General features: G+C 37.2%; 1 protein-coding gene across 1 annotated transcript in view; it reads left to right on the forward strand.

Moving 5' to 3' along the window:
• col4a1.L (collagen, type IV, alpha 1 L homeolog) overlaps nucleotides 1–20,751 on the forward strand; it is a 93,571-nt gene extending 72,820 nt beyond the window's left edge. Inside the window, exons 35-52 of the mRNA XM_018247205.2 lie at nucleotides 2,866–2,964; nucleotides 3,066–3,155; nucleotides 5,038–5,177; nucleotides 6,374–6,500; nucleotides 6,590–6,670; nucleotides 6,850–6,948; nucleotides 7,434–7,484; nucleotides 10,404–10,589; nucleotides 10,882–11,015; nucleotides 13,386–13,458; nucleotides 14,484–14,555; nucleotides 14,764–14,892; nucleotides 14,984–15,082; nucleotides 15,344–15,556; nucleotides 16,597–16,774; nucleotides 17,329–17,443; nucleotides 17,759–17,931; nucleotides 18,692–20,751. Of these exons, the coding sequence (XP_018102694.1) occupies nucleotides 2,866–2,964; nucleotides 3,066–3,155; nucleotides 5,038–5,177; nucleotides 6,374–6,500; nucleotides 6,590–6,670; nucleotides 6,850–6,948; nucleotides 7,434–7,484; nucleotides 10,404–10,589; nucleotides 10,882–11,015; nucleotides 13,386–13,458; nucleotides 14,484–14,555; nucleotides 14,764–14,892; nucleotides 14,984–15,082; nucleotides 15,344–15,556; nucleotides 16,597–16,774; nucleotides 17,329–17,443; nucleotides 17,759–17,931; nucleotides 18,692–18,773 (2,141 nt within the window). The 3' untranslated portion in view covers nucleotides 18,774–20,751. The remainder of the gene's footprint in view (nucleotides 1–2,865; nucleotides 2,965–3,065; nucleotides 3,156–5,037; nucleotides 5,178–6,373; nucleotides 6,501–6,589; nucleotides 6,671–6,849; nucleotides 6,949–7,433; nucleotides 7,485–10,403; nucleotides 10,590–10,881; nucleotides 11,016–13,385; nucleotides 13,459–14,483; nucleotides 14,556–14,763; nucleotides 14,893–14,983; nucleotides 15,083–15,343; nucleotides 15,557–16,596; nucleotides 16,775–17,328; nucleotides 17,444–17,758; nucleotides 17,932–18,691) is intronic.
• The last annotated feature ends 398 nt before the right edge of the window (nucleotides 20,752–21,149 follow it).

The raw sequence follows: 21,149 nt of genomic DNA on the forward strand, positions 1-21,149 counted from the left end.
CTACTGCTTAGGGCAAGCGTAAATCTGGCCCTAGCCGTTCCCAGGCCTGTGCTTTACCTACCTTAGGGCTACCTATTCCAGGTGAGCCATAGCCAGGGTATATACTGCAGAAGAAAATATAAGCACAGATTCAATCACAGTAACATGAAATACATAGTTTATATTAGCTGCTGCTTAGGGCAAGCATATCTCAGGGCCTAGCAACTCAAAAGGCCTGTGCTCTACATCCATTAGGGCTACTTGTTCCATGAGAGAAATAGCCAAATCGTAAACTGCAGAAAACCTGTAGTACATAGTTAGGTTAGCTGCTGCTTATAGCAAGCATGTATCAGGACCTAGCAGCAAGACAGATCTGTGCTCTACATCTCACAGGGCTACGTGTTCTTTGTAAACAATAGCCAGAGCATAAGCTGTATAACAAAATAGTAGCACAGGTACAATCACAGCAATATGAAATACATAGTTAGATTAGCTGCTGCTTCGAGCAAGCATGTCTCAGGGCCTAGCAGCCAGCCAGACCTGTGCTCTACATCCTGTAGGGCCACGTTTTACCTGTGAGCAATAGCCAGAGCTTAAGCTGTAGAACAAAATAGGAGCACAGGTACAATCACGGAAACATGAGGTCCATAGTTTAGATTAGCTGCTGCATAGAGCAAGCTTATATCGGGCCCTAGCATTCAGCCAGACCTTTGCTCGACCTCCATTATGGCTACCTGTTCTATGTGAGCAATAGCCAAAACATAGAATGCAGAACAAAAATAGCGCAATACATATGGATTATCTGATGTTTATAGCAAGTATATATCAGAGCCTAGCAGCCCCCCCAGCCCAGTGATCCATATTCAATAGGGCTACTGGTGTCCTATTTGTAAATGGCTTGTGCTTTCAGGCAGGAAACAATCATAACCAGGCACAGTGCAGATAAGCATATGAATATATAGCATGCAAGCAGTTAGTTAGACTTTAGTACACTGCAGAACAGCATATGGACACACTCCTTACCTGCTGCTCATTATGCAAGGCTGGAAGCAGACTCTTTAATGTCACAAATTCCAGGACACTCTATTGTTAACGGGAAAACAGGCCTCACAAGTTTACTGACAACAGCAGGACTTACCTGAGGCTGCAGCTTCCTAGCTTGCTGAGTTAGAGAGTGGGCGGAGCCATCTCCACTTGCTTTAGCTGGACCTGATTATACTCAGCTGGTGTCTGCACTCAGTGGGGGGTTGATTATACTCAGCTGGTGTCTGTATAGGCAGGGAACCCAAAGCAACTGCGTAGGTTATACTGAGGCGAATTGGATAATTAGTGTTGGTGCTTCCTGCACAGGCCCAAGTTTGCTATAATATGAAGCCTATAGCGAAACTTTTTTTTATATTTTTTATTTTTTATTATTATTTTAACTACCTCCACCTTAGGAAAGTCTGTTGAGGGAGGCAGTTGGCCATGACCTGCCCCCATTAAAACAAAAATAAAACAAAGGTAACAGGGGGCAGTAAGGTTCAGGCCCCTAACTAATTAGCCTAAGTTAACTGCCACCTCCCTCGCCCATTCGTAAAAATGGGGTGTAGGGGCCACATACACCAGTGCCGCCTGAGGCCCTCTGGGCAGGTCGGGAGGGCACACGAATGGGGGGACAAGCACCTGCCACCCAATGCTCTTGATAGCAATACAGGAAGGCAACTGAAATACAGGCAGACAAGGAGTAGCAAACATTGCACCTCAGTGCCTTACCTGATTCAAAAGCTGAAGTTCAGAAGACTCCAGGTCTGAGGTAGTGTGCTGGGGGGAAAAAAGGTCCCATGGACCAAAACCCCTGTCCCTAGGACGCCTTCCGGGCAGGCCTAATGCTTTCCTAGGCGTAAAAGAGAAAAACAAAAATTTGCTTCTAATGATTGAGGCCTTTGTTCAGAGAACAAAGCCAAGAGCATAAGAGAAGGAAAAAAAAGACGCCGGTAGGTGGGTGTGGTTGGCCTTTTAAAGGCTTGGGGAGGTTCCTTCTAATTGGAGCAGGGAGGAGGGGCTATCCCGTAACGTACTGACATGGAGTACGTCTAGGGAAAAATTAGTTTTGCCCCAAAAAGCCCGACCAGATAAATTCGAGGTTTAGTAAATAACCCCCTAAGTGTTATTTCAGGCAAGTTGTGAGTTTGTTGACAGATGGAAATACTGCGTCTCGGCAGCCAAACACTGGCGAAGTTTTACTAGGGTAAATTTGTCAGCGCAACTTTTGAGCAAACTTTTGCCAACATTAGTTTCTGCCTAGTGAAACTTCATTAGTACACTTACGCTTGAAGTGGCCACTTATTATTAGAACTGTCCAAAGAAGAAAAATAAAGATAAAAGAGATCCTCTAATGTCCTAGACATGAGCCCACCCTAAAACAAACATGGCATGCCCCTCAAATGGTTAAAAAAATATTAAAACTATTTTTTTTAACAGATCTTATATCTTTTAAACATAGTGGGGGTCATTTATAAATACTGGGCAGATTTGCCAGCATTTTTTTTTTCATTTTAAGACTTTTCGGCATACAGGCTATGATGTCACTGACATAAGATTGAGGAGGATGTAGCTTCATCTTATCAGTTCGCCAGGTCTAACATGGCGAAGGAAACTCTGACAAAAGGGGTAACGTTAGCTTGAGTGAAAATCTGCCTGGCGAAAGGGTGCAAAACTTCGCTAGCGATGTACTCTTCGCTAGTGAATTATCCTCTATGCCTGTTGGTAAATTGTCGTTGTTCCTGTGGATGGTATTTTTGTCCATAAAGGCCACTTCGCCCATTAGTAAATTTGTCCCCATGTGTTCCAATTGCCCTAATTCAAAATATATTGGTGAAAATGTACTGTATGTATTGTCTGTAGGTAAGATTGGCATCTCTGGTGAAAAGGGATCTATTGGCGCATCTGGCAGCGCAGGAATGCCTGGAAAAGATGGACTGAGAGGAGTACCAGGAGAGCCAGGTAAAAATATGTTGTGTGTTGCAAATTATACAGAATAAATAGGAATGCCAGTAAAGTAGACTAACATTATTAGTTTTATCTTTTCATGAATATTTTTTTAGGATCTAAAGGAGAAAAGGGTACACAAGGCATGCAAGGAACCCCAGGACTTCCAGGACACAAGGGATCTATGGGAGAGATGGGTTTGCCAGGTAATTATTCTGAATGCTTGTTTGCCTGTAGAAAAATGACAAACAAGCTTAAAATAAAAAAGATTTTTAGAATGGTAAATGATAAAAGGCAGCAGCGTTACTTGTGGTTCCCTCCTCAAAACAAATTTTGGAGACTCCCACCTACTGTATATGCGCCTTCACTCATATTATTGTGTTTGTTGCTGCTTCTAACTGTTTCTACAATCCCTGATGTTCTGCCTCTCTCTGTTATATCACAGGTTAGGGTCTTATATATCAAAACTAAATACAATTTAATCAAAATTAACAAGTTTTATAGGTTTTTTTCAACCCTTTAAATAAACTCACATTTTGAAAAAACACAAATGTATACTTATTTATTACAAGATTCGAATATAAAATGAAATTGAATAAGAATGCAGAACAAATCCGAATAAGAATGAGAAAACCTCAATCCTCATTTTCATAAGAATTTTTTGTGTGATTACAAATGAAAAAAGCACCAAAAAAGTTTTTATAAATGTAAAAGGACAGCTTTCATTGATTTCTATATGACCTAGTCAGTTTTTAGATGAAGAAGCTTTGTATTAGATTTTACATGGTTTTTAAACTTAAAGGGATACTGTCATGGAAAAAAATTTGTTTTTTCAAAATGAATCAGTTAATAGTGCTGCTCCAGCAGAATTCTGCACTGAAATCCAGCTGGGGGCAGCTCGGAAATTGACAAAATGTCTAGCCGCATGTCAGATTTCAAAATTAAATATAAAAAAATCTGTTTGCTCTTTTGAGAAATGGATTTCAGTGCAGAATTCTGCTGGAGTAGCACTATTAACTGATGCATTTTGAAAAAAACATGTTTTCCGATGACAGGATCCCTTTAATAAATACATTTTAAATAACAAACACATGATTTTTTGTGCTAAAAAGTTAGATTTTGTGTAACAAAACAAAAATATGTGTACAGCACTGCGATATGTGTTGGCTTATATAAATACATGTTAATAATAATAATAATAATAATAATAATAAATACATTGGCATCCACTTGTCAGCTTGTTAGAGTAAACCATCTGACATAAGCTTTAGAACAGAGCAGACAAATGTCAGAGGGCACTTCCTACATCTTAAAGTGGACCTGTCACCCAGACACAAAAATCTGTATAAAAGTCCTTCAAATTAAACATGAAATCCAATTTTCCTTTTTTTATTAAAGCATTCATAGCTGTTGTAAGCTCATTTAAAAATCTCAACTGTTAATCAAATATTGTCTGCCCCTCCTCTATGCCCTGGGCATAGAGGCAATGGCAGACAATTACTTTTACTTTCCATTCAGCACTTCCTACATATCACTGCTCTCCCCACATTCCCCTGTTCTCTTATCCATTTAATTGTGTAACCAGTGCATGGGGATGGACATCGGGTCCCCCATTCTACTGCACAAACAAGATTCTGAGATGATACAAGGCTTGTCTTAATAACAGTGTCCACAAAAAGGCTCCTGCTTGCTTGCTTAATTATACACTCCCAGACTGAAGGAAACACAATTCAAATAATTTATATAGTGTAATAAAAGTTAATTTTGCTTGACTAATGTGATAAAATAGGATTTTGAATATTTTTTTTGGGTGAGGAAGCAAAATTTTCAATTGTTGCATAGTATCATTTTTTTAATATGGCGGTACTAGATGCCTATATGGCTATTTTTACATGGAACCCCAGAGACTTTTTATATGGGGTGATGTTCTAAATACAGAGAAGTTGACTTGAATGTAGAAAGCAAATGTACATTAACTGACATATCTTCTCATTTTAATCAAATGTTTAAATGTAAGTTCATTGCAGTAAACATATAAACCAATATTTAGTATTGATTTCCTTACCTTGTGTTTTGTATCTTACATAGGGCCTTTAGGAGAAAAGGGTCACCATGGAATTCCGGGATCAACAGGAAGCCCTGGTTTGGAAGGAATAAAGGGAGAAAAAGGAACAAAGGGTGAAGTGGGTCTTCCAGGTATCGGAATTCCAGGGGTGCCTGGTGTTAAGGTAAATGAACATTCAGTCACCAAGTTTCAGATCACCCCTTACACACAAAGATGCTGACATAACAGTGATAAAGATGTGTACAGGTAGTATAACTGCTGAATATTTGATTGTGGAGTGGTATACACTACTAGGGACTTTCACAAATACTGTGGACAAAAGAGCAGTAAGAGACATAAAAACATACCCTTTTGTGGTCAATGCAGTATAGAGCACAGTTAATGACGTAGGCCAGCCATGTCAGGTCCCTCATTGCCCTAGGTCTGCCACTGCTCCCTAATTTGTGAAGCTGAATGAGGGGGCATACCTACATATCTCCTCTTGCTCACCCCTCATAAATACACTACTGTAAAATGCAGGCAGTTCTTTAGGCATGGGGGCGACTTTAGGTCTTGAAACAAAGGGCAGAGACTTGTAGCAATTCATCTAGTGTGGAAAGTGCAAATACATTATGGATTCCACCCATTTTTTGCCATTTTCAATGTGCTTTCCACTTGTAAATTACCCCTTACATGTTCTGGGAGTAGCTTTTTCTCAAAAGTACATCTGAAACATGTGGGGACATATTTATTAGCTTTTGATGCCCACATTCATAGGAAACAATGGCAGAAAACATGATGACAGAATGGGAGATGAATAAGAGAGACCTTAAATAGAAAGCAATAAAAAGTATAAATACAAATAAAATTGGATCATCGCAGAGAAACAGTTTTTGTGGCGGTGTCAGTGGCCCCCCAACAACTAGACAGTGTTTTACATTGCAAGATAGAAAAAGACAGAGGAGGAAGATAGATCATTTTTAAACCACTATTAGAAAAATAAAAAATTAAGAACATTTAAAATCTTGCAAAGGCAAGGACATTATGTAACTAATGATAATGGCACATGGTGCAGTTTTGCAAATTTTTGTTGCCCTGGATTTTTTGTAGCTCAAAGCTGCCTGGTTTTGGATTGAAAGCAGCTGAAATGTCTAATGCAGTGGTACTCATTATTTTTGATGGATAATCACCTGCGTGAAAGTGTTTCATATACTTTCAACTGCTTTCAATCCAAAGTTAAAGAGGGGCAATTTTAAGCTCCAACATACAAAAAGCCAGGACAACAAAACATTCCAAATCATCCTGTGTACTCTAAAAGTATATCTCTGAAAGTAACACTATAAGTGAATTGTATTATAACATTAAATTTAATTTAAACAGGGTGATGCTGGAAGAGATGGTCCTCATGGGTTACCAGGGGAAAAGGGTGAAAAAGGGTACGTTGGTATTCCAGGAATGCCAGGATTCCCAGGTACCAAAGGAGCCACAGGCCAAGTAGGCATCCCAGGTAAATACTTTAGCTGTTCACCAAACATAATAATAATATACTAATATCAAGGTAACTAATAATAAATATTTGACAACTGCATGGTTTAGGTAGACCAGGTCTTCCAGGAGAAAAAGGTGCCATAGGGACCCCTGGATTGGTGGGCACTCCAGGCCTAAAAGGACAATCAGGTAAGGCAATAATTACATACATATGCCCACTAAAGGAATAAGGAGCAAATATTTTTAAGCACTTTTGCTACTTTCTGTATGTTTCAGTTTGATACACAAATACATGAAACAGTGATATTTTTATTACTATATATATATATACATATTTATTTATTTGGTATTTAATCTCTGTTCCTTAGGTGATGCAGGTGTTCAAGGTCCTCCTGGCCATTCAGGAGAGAAAGGTGAACCTGGTTATGATGGAATTCCAGGCTCACCTGGTGAGAAGGGAGAGTCAGGTAAGTCAATGCAAAGAACATGTCATTAAACTATTACTGGGGCTAGAATGGTCTCCTTTCTAAAATAAAACAATTGTATCCCAGACATAATGATAGAGGGGTTGCGTTTTGACCCAGAAAGAGAATTACTCCTTCCATGAAACTAAGTGTTCCTTTAGTGGCTATTTATTGCGGAATGTACAATAAATGAGGACGCCATTTACCAATCCCCTACATTAGATAAATATTTTACAGTTTGATAAGGCCATATCCCATTGATTTCTATATGACTTTGGAAGCGTTTACATGGCAATGTTTTATCTTGTTTTTTGTGCTTTTTTCCTTTACTAAACATAAAAATATTGTGGTTTTAATTTAATTATTTAAATGCACAGTTTTAGTGCAAATAAGTCTGATTCACAGAAAAAAAAGATAGGAACTTGTAAACCTGTACCAACTGTGGCATATTTAGTATAATAATTTTGTTTATTTTATTTATTCTTTAGGCATACCTGGTAGGGGAATTCCAGGATTTCCGGGGGAACAGGGAGAAAAAGGTATGCATTTCATTTAAGATGAAATGGCTAATAATCACAGCAATCTCATATTATCTTTGAATTTAATATTTCCTTCTTTTTAGCTTTGTAGAAACTAAGCATCATGTGATTCAGATTAAAACCTGTTCATGCACTTAAACTTCATTCCCTACATGTTTTGGATTCCACAATCTTTCCTCGGGTGTATAGTATATACTCTATATACATGAGGAAGGATTGGTGAATATGAAGTTCTACATTTCTCATGTATGATAAATGGTGTTCTAAAGGAGCCTTAAAAGCTCTCTCTAGGATCTTCATCTCTTATTTGTAATTGTTTACCAAGCCTGTCTTACTCCATTGTGCATGAAAAGTGTTGGTCTAATTGGTTACAATACTGTAAATGTCAGGCTGGTAAAATTAAATATGTATTTTTGATTCTCAAAGATTCTGCTGTTATATTGAGAGCATTTATGAGCATATTTTTATTATTTTATAATTTTCAAAAATATACATGAAACATTTTATTGTATATGCAAAAATACAACTGGTTTGGAAAGTCATGTGTGCTTTATGTCTGGAAAACACAATGAAGGTTATTCACAAAATGGACATTAACTTGTTTGTTGTAAAAGTAGGGTTGAAAGGGGTGTAAATACTAGCTTCATATTTACAAACAAAAATCGGCCAAAACACCCACTCAGCTATCACTTTTCATCTGTAGGTAAAAGAAAGACAGTTTAGAGACACTTTTGTGAATACAGTTTGTCATTAAAATGCCAAAGACAGAGAAGAAAAACAACATTCTTAATTACAATTTTTACTTCCATTTTCAGTGGAGCAAAGTTCAGTGTAACTCTCCCCCCCCCCGTGTCAGTTCTGTATTGCTTCCTTCAATCTCCCCACTTTTAGGTGCAGTATGAAGGACTAATTAGCATATTCATGGGGATTAGCAGCCTATTGGCAGGGTACAGGCTCTGTTTTCTGTCTAACCAGAACTGAATAAAAATTGGTCTATAAACACTTATATAAAGTTATATGTTTATATACATGTTCCCATGTAATATCTGGTGGTTGATACTTTATTAGGTGTATCTTTTGGTTCACTATGCGATGATATCCTGGGACCATTACTATTCTCCCTCTATACTTCCTCCCTTGGCAAATTAATAAATTCGTATGGTTTTCACTACCACCTCTATGCTGACGATACTCAGATCTATCTCTCATCTCCTGATCTCAACCCAGAACTCTTAACTCGCGTCTCCTCCTGCCTGTCCGCTATCTCTACCTGGATGTCGCAACGCTACCTTAAATTAAACCTCTCTAAAACTGAAATGGTTCTCTTTCCTCCAACTAACACCAGTAGCATCCCCGAAGTATCCATCATAGTTAACAATTCCAGTATCACCCCCTCTCCCCAGGCCTGGTGCCTTGGGGTTATCCTAGATTCTGCCCTGTCATTCACTCCTCATATCCAGTCACTTATTAAATCATGTCACTTCCACCTAAGGAACATATCCAAAATACGATCATTTATCACCCAAGACGCTGCCAAAATTCTTATTCACTCTCTCATCATATCGCGTCTAGACTACTGTAACTCTCTTTTAATTGGCCTCCCCCTCCAGAGACTGTCACCTCTCCAGTCCATAATGAACACTGCTGCGAGGCTCATACACCTCAGCAACCGCTCCTCCTCTGCCTCGCCATTCTGTCAATCCCTGCACTGGCTTCCGTTACCCTTCAGAATCAAATTCAAATTAATGACACTGACTTTCAAAGCACTTCACAACTCTGCTCCACCCTACATCTCTGAACTCATCTCTATGTACTCACCCACTCGCTTACTACGCTCCTCTACTACTGCTACTCAACTCTTCTCTCATTACCTCCTCACATGCTCGCATTCAAGACTTTGCAAGGGCTGCACTCCTCCTCTGGAACGCTCTTCCACGGTCTGTCCGACTTTCTCCCAACCTTTCTGCTTTCAAAAAATCTCTGAAAACGCACTTCTTTCGAGAAGCCTACCCTCACTCTGCTTAACTACCAAACGCAACACCACATACAATACCACATTTCTCACCCACTTAATTCGATCTTGCCCACTCCCACACCTTGTGTATTACTCCCTTCCCTTTAGACTGTATGCCTATGCATAGGGCCTTCCTCACCTTTTTGTACCTGTATTGATTGTGATGTTTGTTACTCCATATATTCTATATACGTAATTCATGTGATGTAGTTGTATAATTTACTTTACAGTGCTACGCAATATGTTGGCGCTATATAAATACATGTTAATAATAATAATAATAATAATAATAATATTATGATTACACGGGAGAGATTACGCCCACTTTCGATGTCATTTTAGTTTTGGCGCTTGTTTGTTAGTGTTTAAACAACAATACACAGTACACAGTACTCACTTCCTGAAGACGGTTCATGCTGTAGAGCCAAAACGTTGAATAAATCCATTTTTTTGGCAATGAAAGACATGAGAGTGCGGTAAATATATCTTATGTACCTGAAATAAAATCAGAAACATTTTGGTATAACATTGTTCAAAATGTCCTGCGAAAAACAACAACTGGAATCTGTTTAAAAGACAAATTCACATTACTGGAGATGGAGTTTTATGAATATTACAGGAAATTTGACAAATCTATTTCTACTCTATCTCCCACATGTCCGTACATACAGAGATAAAACATGGTACATATGAAAGCATATATTTATACAGTTAAATATATGCATAAGATTACCAAAGTTCAAGGCATACAGAAATAATTGAAAAAGTGTGTATTATATAACTTGCAGTTCACATACTGCAAAAACAACCCACATTCATATTTCTCGTGTGATAAAATCCCCAACAAGTTGACCCAAGTAAACCACATATAGTCACATGACTTTTTCTAATGTTTTGTCCTATAGGTTTCAAAGGTGACATTGGCTTCCCCGGTGCACCTGGAATTCCTGGTGTCCCAGGTATCAAAGGTGATCATGGATTACCTGGTACCCAAGGCCCTCAAGGGACACCTGGGTTCCCTGGACCTCCAGGAATACCACTAGAAGGCCCCAAAGGTGACAGAGGACAGCCGGGTCAAGCAGGATTTCCAGGTAAGTGTATTTTTCTCTGCAGCTTTTTAATTGCAGTGATTGGATGACAATATCTATCTATCTATCTATAGCTATATCTATATATATATATATATATATATATAGATATATATATATATCTATATATATATATATATATATATATATATATATATATAGATATATATATATATATATATATATATATGTCATATTATGCTATAGTGAAATTTGTATTACAGTAGCAAAGAACGATTCCAAAAATCTTTTTTGGCTACTTCCAACAGAAATATGTTTTAATATCTTTTTAAAGGTTCTCCAGGCCCTGTAGGACTTCCAGGCCTTCCTGGACAGGATGGTATAAAAGGCGAAAGAGGAGAAAGAGGATGGCCTGGAGCACCTGGATTTCAAGGTTTTAAAGGGGATCTTGGAATTGAAGGACCATCAGTAAGCATTTTGTTGATATTATATGTATATATTTGCAATACAATATAGCCATAGACATACATTACATGTAACATAGTAACATAGTAAGTTAGGTTGAAAAAGCACACATGTCCATCAAGTTCAACCTTTTAACTCTTTTTTTAACTTACCTAACTGCTAGTTGATACAGAGGAAGGCAAAACCCCCACGTGAAGCCTCTCCAATTTGCCTCAGAGGGGGAAAAAATTCCTTCCTGATTCCAAAGATTTGCCTAGTGCAGTCCCATTAAGGGTATAACTGGCTTGGATATTTTAACATCCCAGGTGCAGATTGCCAGTTTGTCAAGATCCTGTTGCAAGGATGCCACATCCTGGATGGAATAAATTGGGCTGGAGAGTTTTGTGTCATTTGCAAACACTGAAACATTACCTACAATACCCTACCCTAAGTGATTAATGAACAAGTTAAACAAAAGTGGACCCAATACCGAGCCCTGAGGGACCCAAATAAGAACCTTAAGAATTTACCATTAACAACCACCCTCTGTACCCGATCCTGTAGCCAGTTTCCTATCCATGTGCAAATGACTTCATTAAGCCCAACAGTTTAGTTTCTAGTTTAGAAAGCAGTCGTTTGTGTAGCATGGTATCAAACGCAAAATCCAAAAAGATCACATCTACTGCCCCCCCACTGTCCAGCATCTTACTTACCTCATTATAAAAAGGAATCAAATTTGTCTGATATGACGTATTCTTCATAAAGCCATGCTGATTGCTGCTCATAATGCCATTCACTAGGACAACATTTTGAATGTGATCCCTTAACAAGCCTTCAAATAATTTTCCCACCACAGATGTCAAACTTACTGGCCTATAATTGCCAGGCTGAGATCGTAATCCCTTTTTAAATATTGGAATTACTTCAGCTTTTCTCCATTCCATAGGTACCATACCAGATGAAAACGAATATGAGAAAATCAGAAATAGGGGCCAGTCTAAAACTGAACTAAGCTCTCTTAGAACCTGGGGTGTATGCCATCTGGCCCTGGCAACTTGTTTACATTAATTTTTATTACAGCTTTAGGAATCATATCCTGAGTCAGCCACTGACTAGATTGAGCTGAGCCATTAGTGCAGCTGTGAAGTGAGCCTGGGAACTCAGACTCCTCTATTGTATAGACTGAAGACAAGAACTGATTTAGCACATTTGCCTTTTCTGTATCTGTTACAACCATAATGATACTATTATTTAAAGAAGCAGCACTCTCAACCTGCATCTTTTTACTATTAATATTCTTAAAAAACTTTTTGGGGTTAGTCTTAGCTTCAGCCGCAATGCACTCTTCATTTCCTTTCTTTGCCCTCCGAATTGCTGTTTTACAACATTTATTATAGTGTTTATATTCATTAAATGCAGCTTCTGTCCCAACAGATTTGTAGTTATTAAATGCCTTTCTCTTTTTTCCTATTAACTTCTTTACTTCTACAGTATATTAAGCCACATAGGATGATTCTTAGTGCTTCTACATTTACTCCTCAAGGGAATAAATTGAGAAGAGTAACAATTTAATATCATTTTAAATGACGTCCATTTCTGTTCTGTGTGTTTAGCTGACAACATAATGCCCCAATCAATGCTCTGAAGGGCTGCCCTTAAGGCACTAAAATAAGCTTTTTTTAAATGCATGGTTTTTGTTGCCCCAGTGTATATTTGTTTTTTGCACCAGACATTAAATGATATAACATTAAGGTCACTATTACCCAGGGGTTCAATGACTTGCACATTTGCCATAAGTTCTGGGTCATTAGAGATCACTAGATCCAGAATAGCATTTTTTCTGGTTGGCTCCTGAACAACCTGGGTCATGCAATAAGTTTATAAACTTGTTCCTATTAACTGATCTGGCAGTACTGTTGCTCCAGTCAATATCTGTGTAATTAAAATCCCCCATTATCATTATTTTACCCAAACTAGCAGCCTTTCCTATTTGTATCAGAAGCTTAGCCTCCTCCTCATTTATATTAGGGGTCTATAGCATACTCCTACAATTAATTTGCTGGGCTCTTTACAATTGGTGAAGAACTCCACCCATAAGACTTCTGCCATCTTATTTTCTAACATAACCTCCTCCTTTATATAAGCTTTTAAATCCTGCCTAACAAACAGACATACCCCTCCTCATTTTCTATTGCCTCTGTCCCCCTGAAACAAAGTATAGCTGCCCAGTCATGAGACTCATTCAGCCATGTTTGGGCCACACCAATCACAATTTTTCACTCCAGCACCTCCAGTTCTCCCATTTTACCAGTCAGACTCCTTGCATTTGCAAATATACATTTAATACTGGTACCATATTGAACCATATTGTATACATGTTTAAAATATTTCTAGGGAGATGCAGGTCCTCCAGGTGTAACTGGTCAAAAAGGAGATACTGGACCTCCAGGAATTCCAGGTTTTCCAGGTAAATAGAAACAATATTTCCATTGACTTTTCCTGTTACTGGTCTTGTAGTAATATTGATAACTTTTGTAAAACTCCCCTACAGACGTTCAACTACCACACTGTGTCACCCCTGATCATTTCCACTTCCTCCCTCTCCCCATTCCTGGGTACCTGCAGGGCCTTAACAGAGTGTCTGGGGTTGCTTTTGGAGAGAGCATTAAATAAAAGTTAACATATGGCAAGTTCAGGTAAAATTACTTGCACCCATGGGTGGACAGGCAACATTCTTTCGATTTATTAGGTCAGAATAACAGGCACCTTTTGGGCTTAATCCTACCCTTTCTCAAGCCTTCTTAAGCTTTCTCACCTCAAATTATAGCACCAACACCTCTTGCCCTAAGTCTTTACATGTAAGCAACATACAGTATGCCTTGTTTAACGAAACTCTGATAGGTATTTCTCAGCATTTTATTTTTTGTCCTTAGTATATGTCTTCAGGTAACAAAACCTAGAATATGCTGTTCTACCTTGTTAGATTAGTGTGTGGACCATGGAACTTGTTGTAACCTATTAGTTTTCTTTCTCTATGATCATAGCATGCTTACTCTAGTAAAAGCATCTCAAAACTGTTGTGGTCTCAGGACTGGTTTTGTACTGTATGTTCATAGTATAATGTTACTTGGTTCCTTGTAAGATCTGCTATGTTTCTCTTTTGCTTCTCTGTGATTGTAGCATGCTCATCCAGTGACATCACTTAGAAGCTTATGGCATCTGGAACTATACATTTTTTGCAGTGCTACAACTGATGACATAATAGCATTACATTACTGATGGCATTGCAAGTAGCACAATAATGTTGCTTCTGTAGATGAATCAGTTTACCCCTGTACTATGCAGTAAACCATTTTATTGTCTGAATCTTTCCATCATCTATAACACCTTAAAATTTTAATTCCCTTAATTATGCTGAGAGCTCAACTGTTTTAGAAGTTGATTTAGTTATTTTGTGTTTTAGTTTTAACGTTTTTTTCTTATTTTGCTTAGGTTTAAAAGGTTCTATAGGTATATTTGGAGAAAAAGGTGATCATGGTGACAGAGGAGTACCTGGACCTAAAGGTATTTTTTCAGTAAAGTAGTAAAAACCAAAACAAAATCTACTTGTTATAGGTTTTATGTTTAGTAATAATACAACAGGATTTGGTTTTAATTTAAATATAGACCCAGCCTAAGTTAATGCAACCTGCTCTTTTCTTAAATGTACATATTTGGGTAAGCAGTATTGTATATCAGAGCAATACAAATAAATATTTCTATTCTTTTTAAGGTGATTTGGGTCCTCCTGGACCTGCTGGTACACACACAGTCATTAAAGGAGAAGACGGAGGTCCTGGACCACAAGGTCCTTCTGGTCCTAGAGGAATTCAGGGATTGCCTGGTCTAAAAGGGGAAAAAGGTTGGAATAAGATAGCTTCAAGCACATTACTTATATAAAAAAAACTATTTTACAAGAAAATAAATTTTTCTTCTGTTCCTTAATTTTTCAGGTGTATCTGGTGTTACTGGATTGCCTGGACCAAGTGGTACGCCAGGGATACATGGTACCCCAGGTCAAAAAGGAGAGAGTGGTCCAAGTGGCCCATCAGGTTAGTGGATGTTTTAACAATAATAAACACTTTAGTAACAAGTTATATATATTTATGTAAGAGCATGGTGCATCACTAGATGACAAAGTTTGCTTTGAATAACATTCCTGTGTATTGACCTTCGTATGCTTTCCATCAGTGTGGCCTATGGGTCTATCAAAGAGTTGACTGTTACCTCTATTCTATCTAGATATCAATATACATTTCTATAGTTTGAAGACTAATTAAGACTGCTTGCTATTTTTCCCCTTCTGATTTAAGGTCCAAGAGGATACCCTGGCCCCCCAGGCAGTGATGGCATGCCAGGACCTACAGGCTTGCCTGGGTCACCTTCTATGGCTCATGGTTTTCTTGTTACAAGGCACAGTCAGACAACTGATACACCACAATGTCCTTTTGGAACAACTGCTGTTTATAGTGGATATTCACTGCTCTATGTCCAAGGCAATGAAAGAGCACATGGTCAGGACTTGGGTAAGATATGCATGTTCTGTTCTACAATGGTCCTTTTCAATAAACCCACATTACATCACTATGTGACTCTTGAATATTATACTAGTAATGAAGATCAAAAGATGAGATTTTAATCTAATAGTATATATCTGGACACATAAACTATGAGAAAATAAAAATACAAATGGAAAAAAAAGTATTTTCTGTAATCCTTTAATAGTGATTAAAGAAAAAAAGCATTACAGGTTGCCAGAAAAAACTCGACAAGTAAAAGCTGTCGAGTTTCCAGCAGTCAAATTCTGTCACTTTTTTTTTCTTAAATAAGGTTGAAAAAGTAGAGGTAGAAAAAAACTTGTTTGTTCTAGGTTTTTTCTGTGTTCATGGTTTTTCCCCTAACCCTTGAAATTTCATAAATTGGGCTCCCAGTAATATGGGCAGTGATGTTGGTGACCAATCTGTAATTACATTTTTTTTTTTTGTAATCAGTTTTATTAACAAATACATAGACTTACATACATTTCTTGTACACTGTACAATACCAATATTTAACAACTGTCTTTCATATCATTCTCAATAATTATACAGTTGTTCTTTTCTACAAAACATTACAGTCAACTGTATTTTATTTTGGGGGTTTTATCAGCAGCTCTCCAGGTTAGATTGTCAGCAGCTATCTGGTTTCTAGGGGCCAATATATTTGCCTCCCCCTCCTCAAAATCCAAAATAGCAGGTCACCCACAATGCAAAATAACTGTGATTTACCCTGGAATTTTGGCTTACTTCCTAATTCTAAAAAACCCTTATCATGCAAGACTAGGGTCCTGAGGGTAAGGGTTCCATACTGGGTTATATTATAGAAAGCTGCTTGGCACTAAACAGAGCTTTCACCAAATAAAATTAATTTACCCAAAAGTTTGAACAAAGGAAAAATAGTTTTCTATCAGTAAAACGTTTCTCTAATTTTGTTCTTGAGTACCGTTACATTTGCTTGAATATACTTGTGTGTTATTTTCCTTATGGATAGCCCTAAAATTATCTCTGTACTTTTTTGCTTTTTTTAGGGGCTTCCGGGAGTTGTCTTCGTAAATTTAGCACAATGCCCTTCCTTTTCTGCAATATTAATAATGTCTGCAATTTTGCTTCAAGGAATGACTATTCCTATTGGCTTTCCACACCAGAGCCAATGCCAATGAGCATGGCTCCCATCACAGGGGAAGGTATTAAACCTTTCATCAGCAGGTGAGCAGACAGCTGCATTAAATATACATTATGAACTCCAAAGCACTTTCATTTTTCTTTAGCTGCTGATAAGGAAACATTCATTAATAAACTTGTATGGGTTAGTGAAGAGAATCAGTTGTTTGTGTGTAATATGAGTCAATCTCAGATATCTTAATGTCCTTATTATAATACAATCGTTTGCAAATGGCAGTCTTATAACAATAGAGTTTCATTTTGATTTTTTCAGTATAAAAAGCTACCACTTTTTGCCTCTATTTGTATGTGAAAAAAAATAGAAAAAAGCATGCAGGGGGTTATTTATTAAAGGTTGAGTGTTAGAGATTTTTTTTTTTAACCTCAAAAAAAAAAAAAGGTTTAGGTCTTGTGTATGTCAGACAAAAGTCTTTGCCTAATTTTTTTCATTGCTTCTTTTTGAATGTTTTTGTCTTTTTTCTTATATCACAATGTATATTTCCAGCTTTCCTGATATGCAAAGGAAGGTAATAACCTGAATCAGAGTGTTTACTTTGTTGATTAATTAGATTTTTAAATACATTTAAATATTTGTATAGGTGCACTGTGTGTGAGGTTCCTGCCATGGTGATGGCTGTTCATAGTCAAACGATTCAGATACCTCAGTGCCCGGATGGATGGATTTCACTATGGATTGGGTATTCTTTTGTAATGGTGAGTGATTTCACTGAAGACCCTTCAAGAATGTACCTAAAGACAACTCATTTATTTTTACAAGTGCCCAGCTATATAGGTCTGCCAATATTTACTAGAAATTGGCAATATCTACCACTTCTTAGGACATTCTGTTAAGTCTGTTCTAAAACACACAAGAGGGCTCACTCTAGAGTGCTAGAGAACTAAGGGAACTAAGGGAATGTTTTTCACATTTCTTTCAGCAAAATGTACATATTCACTTAAATTTTCCAGTGTCTAGAATTCATTATGCTTTGTTACTATCGTCTAACATTTGCTAATCTTTGTTTTTAGCAAACCAGTGCTGGTGCTGAAGGCTCTGGGCAAGCTCTGGCATCCCCAGGATCCTGTCTAGAAGAGTTCAGGAGTGTACCATTTATTGAGTGCCATGGGCGTGGAACCTGTAACTACTATGCCAATACCTACAGCTTTTGGCTTGCAACAATAGAGAAGAATGAGATGTTCAAGTAAGTTGTCAACTGTTTTTGCAATTATATAGAAAATATTGGTCTGGGGGTACTAGGCCTTTATCTTAGTATCCAGTAAGAGGCACCACATGAATGAATCTATTTGTAAAATTTAGGTTCAGCTCCACCTGCCCTATACAGGGAGTAAGTTGAGTTCCATCCTTGAGGCCAAACAGTCATATACTTGGAACTAATCTTGAACTATATAAAGCAGTGACATAAACACGGTAGGAACTAACTAGGGAATGCTAGTTTATGTGGCTAAAATACATACACCTTTCACTGCAGTCCCCTTGGTACCAGACAGGGATGCCCAAATTAATCCCTATTATTCATGTTAGCCAAAAAGCCCTTAGCAGTGCCCGCCTGTTGTAGAATTCTAGTTGTCTGTGAGGAAACTCATATCTGACAAACTCACGTTACCTAATATCCTAACACCCCAAGTTTGTATTCATGGAGTGAGTGATGATTATGTCTAACAAATCACACCAGAACTAGAAGATCATATTCTGCTCATTTATGCTAGGAAGGTTTCTGCAAAGACATGGTTGGGGCCCACTGCTCCAACACTGAAAAATAAACTAACTCTTCATAACCATACCCTGCAATATTATTGAGCTTACATTACTGGCCAGGGGTAACCTAAAGACATTCAAGAAAATATGGGGTGCTTCAATAAAATGTTTCCTATGAAATAATATATATTGTATATGCATAAGTGCAGTGCATAATTGTGTGCATATTTCTTTCATTACTACAGAAAACCAACTCCTTCAACACTAAAGGCTGGAGATCTACGCACACATGTCAGCCGCTGCCAAGTTTGCATGAGAAGGACATAATATTGTTTCCCACTTCCCCACAAAGATATGGTGCTATTGTTTAACATGAAAAAGTCTACAAGTACTATATACCTGTACCTCACTGTTGTACAATACAAAAGCAAGTAAAGTGCATTTTAAGAACTCTCTTAATTGACTCTGTTCCACTGATCTTTGTCTGCCTCAAGAAAGAAAACATCAAGACAAGCTCTGTTTCTGACGTACAAAACAGCACTTTTAAAACATTATATTATATACAGTATATAATGTAAAGCACTGATGAAAAAAACAGCATTAGCTGAGTTCTTATGTAATAAGGTGCTAGGAGATTTGCAGTACCTTTATGCTGTGTGACTCCTCTTTATTGTATTATAACATCAGGTTATTTTTTCATGAAATATAAATATTTGTTGAATTCATTGTATAATTGCTTTAGCCAGGCTTTCCCTGTCTGTACAAAGTAAGACTTTGATGTGTGATTTTATAGTTGGAAATGGGACCCACAGAAATGTTTTCTACACTTTGGCATATTAGAATTTCATATTTAAATTAAAAACAAAACTAACCTTTAAAAAAAGCAATCACTTTTGTAAATAGTACACACAGTTCCACAAAAATAGTCATCTTCCTTAAGAAGATGCAAACTGAAATATATTTCTATTTGTTCAGTACTAATAACAATATTAAAATATTAATCCATAAAGGAGCGACATATGCTACAATATGGTAAACACACATTCTTGTAATCTATAACCTATAATAGTGCTTCAAATTCCTATTATATGGGGGATGTACAATAAAAATGACAACTCTTATCATTTATTGACATAGTTATCATATGCTGAGCATGTCTTTGCCATCCGAATGTGTCCGGAGTGCACAATGCTCTCTTATGAATCTCCGGAGGAATCTTCCTCTAAATCTGAAGTGATTATGATATCATAAGTGTGCAAATTCACACCACAGCTGCATTGTACATTCAGGTCAGAGGTGGGGATATCTGTATATTCCCCCCTGGAGGCTTTTTCACCATTTGTCATATAAATTAGGATATTTATGTTCTATCATTTTAGAAAATCAATTAAGCCCATTACATTCCATGCAAAGCATTTCTGTGTACTGTATTCTGTTTGCTGGCAACTGTTAGATATTCTAAAAGATAACTTATGGCTTGATCAAATGTACTCTGAATAAGATATATAAGAGAAACAATAATAAATACTACTGATTCTGGTCTGAGGGAGAATTAATTTAAGGTAATTGTTATTGTAGCCCAATGTCATTTTTGCAGCTAGACTTGATATGATCCAACAAACGCCAAGGAATATTAGATTGACTATACCTGCCCAAATGTCATGAAATGATTTTTTTTTTAGCCACAACCAACCACACTGGAGCTTCAAGAACAGAGATAAGCACATTTATCATTTCAAATGTCACAAAAAAGATATCTATGGAGCCCTTGTTTGAGGCCTACTTTTAGGCTGTTTTCCACTGGATGGCACAGATAGGAAACACCCCCTATGTGCAAAAAGCATTATGCTAAAATTTCCTATACAATTGGTAAGTATTAGCACAATATTTATTACATGCACGTTGCAGGGTTTTACATTTTATGCACAAAAGACATTAAAGAAAGGACATCATTCTTGAGTCATATTCCTTTTCAGAAGTACACAACCCATCCAAAATCAGCTGAGTGAGCATGATGGGAGCTGTAAGTTAAACATAAAATTCTGTACCTGATATCTGTAATAGCTAAGTGCACAATTCATATGGAGCATTACTATCAAGAATTTATTCTTAGAAGTCACATAAAGACACTTTATAACAAACAAAAAAAGTTTTGTGGTGTGTTTCGCATCAAAGAAAGTAAATCAGATGTGTATACAATAATAAGGCAATATAAATAATGTTCAGTATGTGTCAAATCACCAGGGCTTACATGTAAAATATATTCTGCTTTTAATAAAATAAATCTTTATTATTTGGGCTGATAGATGATAGTCTTGTTTTTATCTTTACTCCTGCAATTTATTCTCGTTTGGAATCAGCAGAGTTAGGTAGGTAGAGTCTACATTCATTGCCAAAGGTCTAATAATAGACAGCTTGGCATTTCAGTGGATGCTTTAAATTTAAAAAAGAAATCTTAAGCTCTGTATAAGATCTATACTTTCCCTCAGTGTACTGTGTGTGTTACTGTGTCACAAATAAACTCTACTCTAAACAGTAAAAAATGTGGCATAAAGTATTCATGTCCCTATCATGCTAATATCGCCCAGGTTTACATGGTTTTTATATTATATTATAATCCTCCATCCAATTGGGGGTGCAACTCTAATGCAGAGGCCAACATTTTAAGCAAATCTAGCTCATAAAATGTTATTTTATACTGGT

The sequence above is a fragment of the Xenopus laevis genome, chromosome 2L, assembly GCF_017654675.1.
Source record: "Xenopus laevis strain J_2021 chromosome 2L, Xenopus_laevis_v10.1, whole genome shotgun sequence".
Classification (NCBI taxonomy): Eukaryota; Metazoa; Chordata; class Amphibia; order Anura; family Pipidae; genus Xenopus; species Xenopus laevis.